Genomic DNA, 12,817 nt, shown 5'->3' on the forward strand with positions numbered 1-12,817 from the left:
ACGTCCAGGCAGCGTGGTAAGGGGGCAGAGAGGGGGTGTTGGAGAGAGGGTAGGGGAGTTTGGGGGTGGGGGGGTCAGAGGGCAGGGAACAGGGGGATTGAATGGGGGCAAGGGTCCGGGGGAGCAGTCAGGAAAGAGCAGGGTTGGATGAGGTGGTGGGGGCACTCAGGGACAGAGAGAAGGGGTAGTTGTATGGGGTAGGGGTTCTGGGGGGCCATTGAGAATGAGAGGAGGGGTTGGGTGGGGCGGCAAGGGGCAGTCAGGGGACAGGGAAGGGGGGGATGGGTCAGGGGTCTCGGAGTGTGTGTGTCAAGGAACATGAGGGTTGGATGGGGCACGACCCCCCACCCCCGGAGAGGGGGGGGGAATGAGCAGGGCCGTCCTTAGGATTTATGGTGCCCTAGGCAGGATTATTAAACTGGTGCCCCTGTGCCTGTCTTGCTCTTAGCAACACAAACATAAGCTTACACTGTTGGAAAACTTGCCACATGCATGTTATTAAAACCAGTTTAACTTAATGAAGGACACTGTAATGATGATGGACTAGCACTAAAGAAGTAGCACTATAGAAAAAATTCTGGTTTGACAGAATGATGCAAATAATATAATTTTTTTAATTTGTCAACATTTTATTGGCAATTTCTATGAAGAGGTATTGAAACAAGGATTAGTTTTTAATTAAAAGCATCTTTCTGGCTTTTTTGGCTGCAAAATCAGTAATAATGTCATTGTATGACAAAGACAAAGTGATGTCTTGTTTGATTGCAAGAATAGCAAGACCAGTCAAGTGTTCCTGACTCCTTGTAGAGTGGAGATAGTTTTTAATGAGCTTTAGTTTTGAGAAACTCCGTTCTCCTGATGCTACTGTTACAGGAATTGTCAGTAGAATACGAGTGGCAATGTACACATTAGGATATATGTCAACAAGTTTGCTGGTATGAGTAAACTGTACAATGTCCATTATCGATTTTGCATGTGGCAACATTGATGACAGTGTCCTCAATTCTTCATACAGTTCAAGTCCATTTAAAACGATCGCCGTGCTTCAGGAGGCTCTCTAGGTCAGGGGTCCACAACGCGGTGCCTGCGGGTGCCATGGCGCCCACAGGGGCCTCTCAGTGCACCTGCGTACTGGCTGGTGGATGAGCATCCGCCGAAATGCCGCCAAAATTCGGCGCCATTTCGGCAGCGACTCCTCTGGATGACGCTGCTTGCCGCCGATAAGCAGTGTCATCCAGAGGCGTCGCCGCTGAAATGCCGCCGAAATTCGGCTGATGCTCGTCCACTGCCACGGTCCTTCGTCTGGCGACCACTGCTCTCGGTTCTTGCACTTTGTCATTAGTTGCTCTTGTTTTCCTATTTCGTTGAATTTAGTCCTGCTCAGCCCGTTACCAGCTGAGTGAATGGAACCCCAGGCCGACAGTGGCTCAGCCAGGGTATCAGCCCCCGGCCTGCTCAGCCTGCTGCCAGCCTGGGGTTCCTTGGGGGTCCCCAGGCCAGCAGTGGGTGCTGAGTGGGGCTGGCAGCCGGGACCCCGGGTGGCAATGGGGCAGCAGCCAGAACCCCAGAGCAGTGTGCCATCGAAAATCAGCTCACGTGCCACCTTTGGCACGTGTGCCGTAGGTTGCCGACCCCTGCTCTATACATTAGTAAGGAGATGAGCATATTACAGTTGTTGGAGGGCTCTATTTAGCAGTAACAGAGCTATAGGAAAGTCAGTCAACATTTTTTGTTTCTCTGATGAAAACTGGCCCACTCCCTTCCCCATACCAAACTTGTCACAAATAATTGCCAACAACTTAATTTTCTGTTTTTGGCTAAGATATTGATTTAAAAAAAATATTGAAATTGAATTCAGGATTGTTAGCAAGCTCTTTTGGCAAACAAAGTTGTTAAATGACAATCTAAATGGCAACTCAGTACTGCTTCCTTGCTTGGCTCACCCCCCAGCCTGCTGGTCCAACAGCTGCAGTAGAGGAGGAGATAGGTGGAAAACTGCAGGACCCCAAAATCCACCTCTTGGGGTGCAGAGTGGCAACAGCAGCAGCAAACCCTCATCTCCGATCACATGCCAATGAGCACCACCGCCAGCCCAATGACCATGGTGAAGTTAGCACAGCATCTGATCTCAGGGACGGGGCACCCATGGAGCCACAGCAGCTCATCCTGCCCTGTGCAGCTCCCCCCGGGATGAGATGGATCACTGCCAGCCCGGGGGAGAGACGCACTCCCCAGCTAGGGTGATCAGATCCAGATGTCCTAATTTTATAGGGCCAGTCCCAATATTTGGGGCTTTTTCTTATATAGGTACCAATCACCCCCACCTAGGGTGACCAGACAGCAAATGTGAAAAATCGGGACGGGGGTGGGGGGAATAGGAGCCTATATAAGAAAAAGACCCAAAAATCAGGACTGTCCCTATAAAATCAGGACATCTGGTCACCCTACAGGTGAGTTCCTTCCCAGAGACCCCAGCAGCCCATCCCCTCCCTCAGACTGTTTTGCATTCGGCTCTCTTTAGGACTCAGCAGCCCTGCTCTTACATGCTCCACTGCTTCCCGTCTGTCCGGGCTCCCAGCAGAGCGGTGCCCCCAGACCTAGTGGTGCCCTAGGCGGCTGCCTGTTCTGCCTATGGCTAAGGAAGGCCCTGGGAAGGAGGGAACCCGTTGTTAAAAATTTGGCAGCTCATCACTGGTCCCTGCTACTGGGCCAACAGCTTGCTTTCTGCTGTGGGCACCAGGACCATTACTCGATCCCCTGTTTGGAACCGTCGAAGCTTTGCTTGGTGGTTATAATGGGTCCGTTGGGTCTCCTGTGCTTTCTCCAAATGTTCTCGTACAATGGGTGTAACTTGGGCTATCCGATCCCTCATCTGTAGTACATGCTCGACTATGTTCCTTCCGGGATTTGGCTCCTCTTCCCAGGCTTCTCTGGCTATATCCAATATGCCTCAGGGGTGGCGCCCATATAGTAGTTCAAACGGAGAGAAACCTGTGGAGGCTTGTGGAACTTCCCGGATGGCGAACATGAGGTAAGGCAATAGGGTATCCCAGTCTTTCCCATCTATCTCAGCCACCTCTTTCCTGACGTTATGATATCTAGGGTCCTCTGCCTGGTCCCGTCCGAAAGTCTCTCTCCCAGGACTAACCTGCCTGAGCTCCCTGGGGCCGGCTTCTGCTTCTTCCAACGGCTCGTCGCCATCACGGCCGGGGCCAGCCTCTGGCTCACCTTCCGTGTTGGTAGTTTCTCTGATGGCTGCTCGTGTCCATCTACCTACTAGCGTGGTCTTCTGGCCCTGGGTCAGGATCCGGGTTCCCAAAGCCTTCGCGGCCTTCCTTTCTTTTTTTGTCTTCCGGGCCTTTTGGGCGGCTGACAATAGATCCTGAGAAAACTCAGAAAACATTGGGGGTTGACATTCCCCCAATGATGAGTCGCTGCCAACAGGGTCTCCACCTCCCTCCAGCCTCTCTGGGGGGAGTAAATTATCAAACCCTGGATAGTCCCTCCCAATAACTACAGGATATGGGAGTTTAGGAACAACGCCCACTGTCACCTCAATGGGGTTCCCCTGGACCTCTGTCTCCACTGGGATGGTGGGGTAATGGCTCATGGCCCCATGCACACACGTCACTGCTACACGTTTGGCTTGCAGCAGCCAAATCAGTGTAGCTATCTCCACTGCCTTCTAGAAAGATCTTATTTGACCCCAGGTGCCCTGATTAGCCTGCCTTGATTAACCTGGAGAAACTGACATTTGGTTACCATGGTGCTAGGGATTTGTTTAGCCTGGGGCTAACATACCTGTTCCTCAGTACTTTACTGTAGCCATCTGGCCTTGCCCCATCACACTGGCTTTTGAAAATAAAAAGTTACTTTCTGCGTTGGAGATTTTAAAGCCATCAGGGATCATTATGATCATCTAATCTAACTAGCTGCATTACACAGGCCTGAGAATTTCATCCAGTGATTCCTACATCCATCCCAATCACTGATTTTAGAAGCCTCTCTCAGCACTACACAAAAGACCCAGAGAGCCATTATGGCAGCACTCTCCATAGAGAAAACCATAACACATAATACAAAGAGTGTTGAAAAAGTACTGGCCTCTGTCTTTTCAGCCCACTAATACTCAGCAGTGGCTTAAGCTGTTTCAGTAATTAGAGGAGTTTCTAGTTTCCTTTATAACACTCTTGTTTACTTTGTGGTGTAGGAGGTCATGAGAGATTAGCAAATTCCAGAGACTGACGTTAATAGTCTGAAAAGGTCTTTGCTGCTGCAAGTTTTCATTAACCCATATTTGTGCCATATTTGCCCGATAACTTGTCACATCACCCACTGTTATGCAGTCAGCCTATACTGATGAGTATGCCTGTAAATAAACCATGTAAGGAAAGGTCCTGCTATCATTAGGGTGACCAGACAGCAAGTGTGAAAAATCGGGATGGGGTGGGGAGTAATAGGAGCCTATATAAGAAAAAGCCCCAAATATTGGGACTGTCCCTATAAAATTGGGACATCTGGTCACCCTAGCTATCATTCACTTGCACATGAGCTTATGCTGCCATGAGAATTGAACAGTTTTCTCTCTGTTTTTGTTTTAAAATCTCAGACTTAACATTGCACTCACATAGATTGTCCCCTCTGGCATTAATAGCCATGACAGGGGAATGTTTACTGAAAATCCTCATGAAGATGAACCCAAATTGCCCCATTGGGAGCAAGGTTGCCATCTCCCAGACCTTTCGATTCCACAAGATTCACCTCGATCCTGGGGGGATCTGCAAGAGGCCACGGCCATCTGTACAAAGGCCCCACATTCCTTCTCTTGTTTGTTGGACACCCGAACCCCCTGCCAGTGCCATTGGATTCCCCCTGTGGCTGTGGAAGTTCCCAGGTTCCTGGGACAAGGGCTGCCAAGATAAGTCAATATGGCCTGGAACAGTATTATTTTTTTCAGGCATCTTCTGGGGAGTTGGAGGGTGGATGATATGCATCTCCCTGATTCTACTCCAGCCCTCTCCTCCCCCAGTGTGGATCTTAGAGCCTGCAGTGAGCCCTCTGCAGAGTCTAGGAAGTGCAGGGGGATGGTGCCAGGGAGGATCTGGAGCTCCAGTTACATGTGGAGGAGGGGAGATGCACACACCGGATCTCCATGCAGCTCTCAGCAGGGATGATTCTTACACTAGTCCTACTGTATGTGTTAGGCAGTGGAAGAGTTAACTGAGCTTATGGTTGTTTGGAGACCATAGGTGCCTATGTTAGCCTGGATTGGGAAAACAGGATGGCAGCTGCAGATTGGTTGTCATGATTGTGTCCCCATTAGGGCTTAGCTCTTTTATAATGTGTATTGGCCAAGGCCCTACTTAACTTGCAGAAACTGGGGATTCCGCAATATTAGGCTTCCACCACGATTTTGACAGTGGGAGCCCCCACTGTCAGCCCCATGTTCCTGCTCTCAGCCCCAGGCCCCTGCTCTCAGCCCCGGGTGGCCGATAGTGGAAAATGGCGGAAAAGTAATAATGGACTTTATTATTGCAAATAACAAGGTAATTACTTTTCCACAGCTTGTCTGCAAGTGAGCTGCAATTTTTTGACAATTGTGGAAGTAGGGAAAGAATTAACAAGGATTTGAAGGGGATCTTAATGCATGTCAGTCAGTTAGCAAGAGTCAGGCTAGTAGTTAGCAAGAGTTAGGCCACACTGTAACCCTAATGACGTGAGACTTGTAGAAGCAAGGATGGTGTGAGGCGAGAGGGAAAGAACTGTGTAAGAAGTTATTACGACCTTGCAACTGATGAACAAATATGTAGACTGGCGTCTCCTAGAAGTGAGAAAAATAAGATAGCAGGATGGCTTATGTATAAACAAAATGCAGTTGTTGCTCATTATTGTCTGTATTATTGCTTGTTATTGTCTGTAACAAAGGTATAAAGGCTTGCTGTAATTGTTTACCAGTTCAGAGACCTGTCCGGGACTGAGGCGACCCTGTGTCCTAGGATACTCCCTCCCTCTATTGAAGCAGCAAAGAATCCTGTGGCACCTTATAGACTAACAGACGTTTTGCAGCATGAGCTTTCGGGGGTGAATACCCACTTCTTCGGATGCAAGAAGAAGTGGGTATTCACCCACGAAAGCTCATGCTGCAAAACGTCTTTTAGTCTATAAGGTGCCACAGGATTCTTTGCTGCTTCTATAGAACCAAACTAACACGGCTACCCCTCTGATACCTCCCTCTATTGTAATTACTGGAGAAATAATAAAGTATTTGATTTTGCTGCACCCAAAGAAAAAGCGAGAACTGAGTTTTTCTCCAACAATTTGGGGGCTCGTCCGGGATGGCAACGCCCACGGACCCACAGACGGCTACTACGGATCGTTCCCCTTCGAACCCCATGGCGCCACATGAGAGGTATGAGACCTTTTGAAATCTCTATTGGGGTATCGGAGGAGGACTGTCCGTGGGGACGTCTGTCTCTGTTGGGCTCACGCCATCTGAACTTATTGACTGTGCAGCAAGATCAGATGCAAGTGGTATTGGGGAAAGGCCCCAACAAGGTTAGTTTATAGCAGTACTGGGGAACTGCTGGGTTGGCCAACAAAGTTAATGCATAGGTAAATACATTAGGTAATGCATAGGTAAATGCATTAGGTATGCACCGGTGCTGAGGGGTTTTTACTGCCTCAAGAGGGGTTGTCATACCGCCTCATGGTATTGGGTCCGGACGTAAGGTAAAGATGCATCGTGGTAATAGGAAATAAAGGCCTTGGTGTGTGTGTGTGTACACCAGTGTGAGTGACTGTTACCGGAAGATGACTAGAGTACCCTGTGAAGCGAAAGCTTGTGACCAGGACTACTCTAACGCAAGCACGGTGGGCTGACTCGGCCTGGCATCATCCGGCGAGGAAGCTACCTGGGTCCTGGAGCATGTGAACCCATCTTCCCTCCCCTTTCCTTTCCGTGTGGGCTACTGACAGTCTGATCATCTAACTGGATGCAATCAGAGTAAGCGGCGCCGTCTCCCAGAGACTAGCCGACACTCTTTGCTGAAGGGAGGTGTAGGAGAGTCGTGGTCATCCTCGTTAGTCTCTACTGTGTGAGTACCCTGTAGGGAGAGGCCCTTAGTTTATGAGCCGCTGGATCATATTTACAAATGCAACCCAACTCTGACAATGAAGGCAAGTTTAAAGGCACTCTTAGACACGATCTGTAGCAAGCCCCAGGCTCATAAGTGGGACAGACCTCAGCTGTTATAAAATTGGCACAGCTTCATGGCGCTCACCAGAATAACTGATACGGATCTACAGCTGCTGAGGAGTTGTTCCACTAGGCCGATAGTAGGTTTGCCCATTATGGAGGGAAATTCCACTTGGCGGTTCCAGGAGCATTTTAAGACAACCTCTTACAGACCAATGAAGCCACAGGGCCCATTATTCAGCAGGTCTCCTCTCCAGAAGCTCTGGAATGCTGTAGCACAGGTGCACCACTCCTGTGTATGGCAGCAGACGCTTGGGAATTAGTGATGGCACGATGAGCTAAGCCAGTAAAGGCCTGCGCCAAAGCCCGCTGACGTTAATACGAGTCTTCAGGGAGCGTTGGCAGCTGGCAGGATGTACAAGTTGCTGGTTCTGCTGTGGAGGCCAGCTAGCAAGATAAACAGAGACCATGTGCCCTAAGGCTAACTCCATGCCCCACAGAAGGGGGACCACGGGGAAGAGGGAATCCTGCAGCACAGGACTCCCTATACAGCAGGCCAGAAGAATGCATGGATGTGTGTATGGAGGGGATGGGACACAGTGGAATGCCTTCCCCCCACCAGTCTGTCTCCACACCTTGGTTGGGCAGAGCAGCTGTTTTCTTCAGCTTGCTGAGTTGCTTTGGGCCGGGGCTGGAGACTGAGCACTGGACTAGGGAGCAAAGGGGGCAGACCTATGCACATAAAACCCCTTGAGTTAGTCTGCCATTTCCTGGATCCCCTTGTGTACTGGTTTGACCATTGGGAGTTCTACGCTGTAGAGACTGATATTCCCAGCATATAGAGTTACTGCCCTTCAATTGCACGTCTGGGAAGGCTGCCGTTCTAACAGCCACCCCCTTTCTTGGGCCCATGCTCTAGCACATGCCTACTGAATTCCCAGCGCTATAATTCTCAGCCATCAAATTGTGGCTTCACCCACAGAAATTAAACTCAGGATAAAGTTTCATTAAATGTTGGAAAGATTTTTCACGAAAGCCAAAGCAGAAGGGATCCAATTGGAGCCCCCATAGCACTACACAAACCATTCCCATTTTATACTCCAGATGAGGCTTTCAGACACAGGCCATGAAGTTCTTCTCTTTGGCTGAGATTCTGAAAGGAGGCCAAGAGAGTATGGTGAAATTCAATGGGAGTGGCACACCTCACTAACATTGGATTTTCAAAGGAGCCTATTCCTCGATCCTCACCATGGTTGCTAAAAAAATCCCTGATTTTCAAACATGTTGAGCACCCAGCATCTCCAACTGAAGTCAGACGGAGCTGCTGCATGCCCAGAACATTTGAAAATCAGGTTATCTATTAAGACACTTAAATATGGACATAGGAACCTACAGGCAGATGGCTATTTTCAGAAGTCTTGGCCTTGTTAGGTGGGCATCTTCTAGGAGCATCTGACCACTTATCTGAGCTCCGAACTAGTCAGTGTCTGCTTTTCCAGGAGCCATACAACAGAGACACAGATATTCTGGTTCTGGGTGATCTAGTGAGGACACACTCTCACAGATCACAGGGTGGGCAAATCAACTTTAATACCTGCAGGTGGAAGACACAGCAAAGGACCTAAAACATATGGGCTTTGTCCTTTTAAAATAAAGTCTCCGGAAAGTTACATTCTGAAAATCATTGCCACAGTTAGCATATGACAAGTCCCTGTGTAATCACCGAAGGAGTCCGATTGGTGGATCAAGCTAATGATTCATTCTTATTCAAGCCAAAAGGAAATTACTGTAAACATCACATTTGCTAAGTGTGCAGCTTTCCTGATACATCACCAGAACATGGCCCTGATTACGCATGGGTATTACAGCGTGCGCCTCATTTTCAGCATATGCCTTGATCGACAGGACCACGAACAAGCTGAAGTACCTGGCTGAACCACGGCCTAACCAGAGACAAGTGTGGCCAATGGGAACAGCAAATCTACTCCGTTTTCTTTTTCTTTACAATCCTACCGCATTTCTTACAGCAAAACAAGCAGCACCTGACAGCAATGAAAACAGCAGCTGCTGCACAGATGAGCAAGAACGCCAGGACGTCCAGGCAGTGATACTGGTACCAGGTGAGCTCATGAGCTGCTGGTCTCAAGTGCTTCGCTCCTTTATGGCGCATGACAAATTCGATCCAGAAGACAGCTCGGTCCAGAGGCTTTATGGGCTGGTCGTGGTGAATCTCGGATAACCTCACTGCATTTTCCTTATAGCTGAAGAAATGGGGGGAAAACCAAAACAAGTGGTGGTTATTCTGAAACAGCGCTTTCCTCAACACAGCTACAGTATGGGGCACCTTGCAAGCAAAGGGATCGCTGACCAGACTCCCTGCTCCAAACTACAGGGTCAGGTCAATGTAAGCTGCGGAAGCATCTTCACTTAAATTTGGCGCTCACCGACGTAGGTGCCTCTCTATGCCAACTGAGTAACACCCCCTCCCCGAGCAGTGTAGAGTCATGGTCGATGTCATTAGGTCCATGCAGTGTCAGCGCAGACACTGCATTGCTTATGGAGACTGCTTTTAGGAGTAACAAGAAGGGTTTCTTTAGGTATGTTAGCAACAGGAAGAAAGTCAAGGAAAATGTGGGCCCCTTGCTGAATGAGGGAGGGAACCTAGTGACGGAGGATGTGGAGAAAGCTAGTGTACTCAATGCTTTTTTTGCCTCTGTCTTCACAGACAAGGTCAGCTCCCAGACAGCTGCACTCTGCAGCACGGTATGGGGAGGAGGTGACCAGCTCTCTGTGGAGAAAGAAGTAGTTCGGGGCTATTTAGGAAAGCTGGACGAGCACATGTCTATGGGGCTGGATGCGCTGCATCCGAGGGTGCTAAAGGAGTTGGCCGATGAGATTGCAGAGCCATTGGCCATTATCTTTGAAAAATCATGGCGATCGGGGGAGGTCCCGGATAACTGGAAAAAAGCTAATGTAGTGCCCATCTTTTAAAAAAGGGAAGAAGGAAGATCCAGGGAACTACAGGCCAGTCAGTCTCACCTCAGTCCCTGGAAAAATCATGGAACAGGTCCTCAAGGAATCAATCCTGAACCACTTAAAGGAGGGGAAAGTGATCAGGAACAGTCAGCATGGATTCACCAAGGGCAAGTCATGCCTGACTAACCTAATTGCCTTCTATGACAAGATAACCGGCTCTGTGGATGAGGGGAAAGCAGTGGATGTGCTATTTCTGGACTTTAGCAAAGCTTTTGATACAGTCTCCCACAGTATTCTTGCCAGCAAGTTAAAGAAGTATGGGCTGGATGAATGGACGGTAAGGTGGATAGAAAACTGGCTAGATGGTCGGGCTCAACGGGTGGTGATCAATGGTTCCATGTCTAGTTGGCAGCCGGTATCAAGTGGAGTGCCCCAAGGGTCGGTGCTGGGGCCGGTTTTAGTCAATATCTTCATTAACGATCTGGAGGATGGTGTGGACTGCACCCTTAGCAAGTTTGCAGATGACACTAAACTGGGAGGAGTGGTTGATACGCTGGAGGGTAGGGCTAGGATACAGAGGGACCTAGACAAATTAGAGGATTGGGCCAAAAGAAATATGATGAGGTTCAACAAGGACAAGTGCAGAGTCCTGCACTTAGGACGGAAGAATCCCATGCACTGCTACAGACTAGGGATCGAATGGCTGGGCAGCAGTTCTGCAGAAAAGGACCTAGGGGTTACGGTGGACGAAAAGCTGAATATGAGTCAACAGTGTGCCCTTGTTGCCAAGAAGGCTAATGGCATTTTGGGTTGTATAAGTAGGGTCATTTCCAGCAGATCAAGGGATGTGATCATTCCCCTCTACTCAGCACTGGTGAGGCCTCATTTGGAGTACTGTGTCCAGTTTTGGGCCCCACACTACAAGAAGGATGTGGATAAATTGGAGAGAGTCCAGCGGAGGGCAACAAAAATGATTAGGGGGCTGGAGCACATGACTTATGAGGAGAGGCTGAGGGAACTGGGATTGTTTAGTCTGCAGAAGAGAAGAATGAGGGGGGATTTGATAGCTGCTTTCAACTACCTGAAAGGGGGTTCCAAAGAGGATGGATCTAGACTGTTCTCAGTGGTAGAAGATGACAGAACAAGGAGTAATGGTCTCAAGTTGCAGAGGGGGAGGTTTAGGCTGGATATTAGGAAAAACTTTTTCACTAGTAGGGTGGTGAAGAACTGGAATGGGTTACCTAGGAGGTAGTGGAATCTCCTTCCTTAGAGGTTTTTAAGGTCAGGCTTGACAAAGCCCTGGCTGGGATGATTTAGTTGGGTTTGGTCCTGCTTTGAGCAGGGGGTTGGACTAGATGACCTCCTGAGGTCCCTTCCAACCCTGAGATTCTATGATTCTATGATTCTATGACTGCTACCGGCTTTCAGGAGCCATCCCACAATGCCCCACACTGACAATGCAGTCAACAGACGCGCTCCTGCTGAGGACGCGCACCGCCGACACAAGGACCCAAGCGTGTGCGCACACAAGCGATTTAATAACTGCGGTGACTGCTGACATAAGTTAGATCAACTTAATTGTGGAGTGTAGGCATGGCCTCGGTCAAGATGTAAAGTGAGCCGAAAAGGTGAACTAGCCCCTTTTTCTATTACATAATGAGACTCCTTCAGAGGGTTTGCCACAAGACACTCCTACCCTCCAGCTTTTTCTATTGTAATTTTCCCTTGCAAAAAATACTTCTGGGAAGATAATTTGCAGGGTTTTCCCTCCTGATCTGGTGTTTCGCAGCTTGAGACAGGTGGAATTCCCCCAGTGCCCTATGGACAGTGGTAGCAAGTTGGGAAGCTAAGATGCAGGGTCACAAACTAGCCAAGAAGGAAGTTTGCCTGTCGTCGCATGTGTGCATTGGAAAGGGCTGGGTGACTTCATTCGAACTCGCTGCAAGAAGGGAGCAGAAAACACAATCTCAGGGGCTGCTCAAGGCCTTTTCAGAGGGATCTTTCCCAAAGAGATCACAAAATACAGTGTGAGAGAAATTGATTTCCGGCCCACCCCTTCCAGGAGCTGTTGCTTGTGCAGATAGAGACATGCTTAATGCAAGAATCTGTGAGGTTACCACTTGGTTTATGCTCAGATTGTTCAGCATTTTTGGTGACAGAGTTCCCAGAAGAGAGAGCCAGCTGGGTTTCTCGCCTCAGCAGCACTGGGTTTCAGTAAACTGACCCTGTCCCATTAGAGATACAAGGTAATAAAAGATACCACCTCGCCCACCTTGTCTTCTTAGTATCCTTAAACCAACACAGCTACCACAACCCTGTCCCATTAGGCAGAGACTGAACTCACCTGGAGTTGTTAATGACCATATCCAATGCATCGATTAAATCCTGGGTTTGCATTGTGTTAAAATCCAGCTGCACTGCCATCCCTTTCGCTTTCATGTGAGCAATGTTATCCGGCTGGTCAGCGAAGATGGGAATCCCAACCATGGGAATCCCATGGTAGATAGCTTCATAGATCCCATTGGTTCCACCGTGAGTAATAAAGGCTTTGGTCTTGGGGTGGCCTGGAATAGGAGGAGAGAAGCGTTTAGGAACGATGGGTACATAAATGCTCAGATTCCAGAGAAAAGGCAACAATTTTGTACT

The 12,817-nt window shown here is 48.9% G+C and overlaps 1 protein-coding gene across 7 annotated transcripts in view; it reads right to left on the bottom strand.

Moving 5' to 3' along the window:
* Positions 1-8,763: 8,763 nt before the first annotated feature.
* The window catches only part of LOC123371282 (UDP-glucuronosyltransferase 2A1-like), a 50,926-nt gene continuing 46,872 nt past the window's right edge, over positions 8,764-12,817 (bottom strand). For all 7 annotated transcript variants that reach the window (XM_045018693.1, XM_045018691.1, XM_045018688.1 and 4 more), the window contains 2 exons: positions 12,516-12,735; positions 8,764-9,456 (listed from right to left, as the gene is read on the bottom strand). In XM_045018693.1, coding sequence (XP_044874628.1) covers positions 9,177-9,456; positions 12,516-12,735 — 500 coding nt within the window. In that variant the 3' untranslated portion in view covers positions 8,764-9,176. The remainder of the gene's footprint in view (positions 9,457-12,515; positions 12,736-12,817) is intronic.

The sequence above is a fragment of the Mauremys mutica genome, chromosome 5 (genome assembly GCF_020497125.1).
Source record: "Mauremys mutica isolate MM-2020 ecotype Southern chromosome 5, ASM2049712v1, whole genome shotgun sequence".
Taxonomy (NCBI): Eukaryota; Metazoa; Chordata; order Testudines; family Geoemydidae; genus Mauremys; species Mauremys mutica.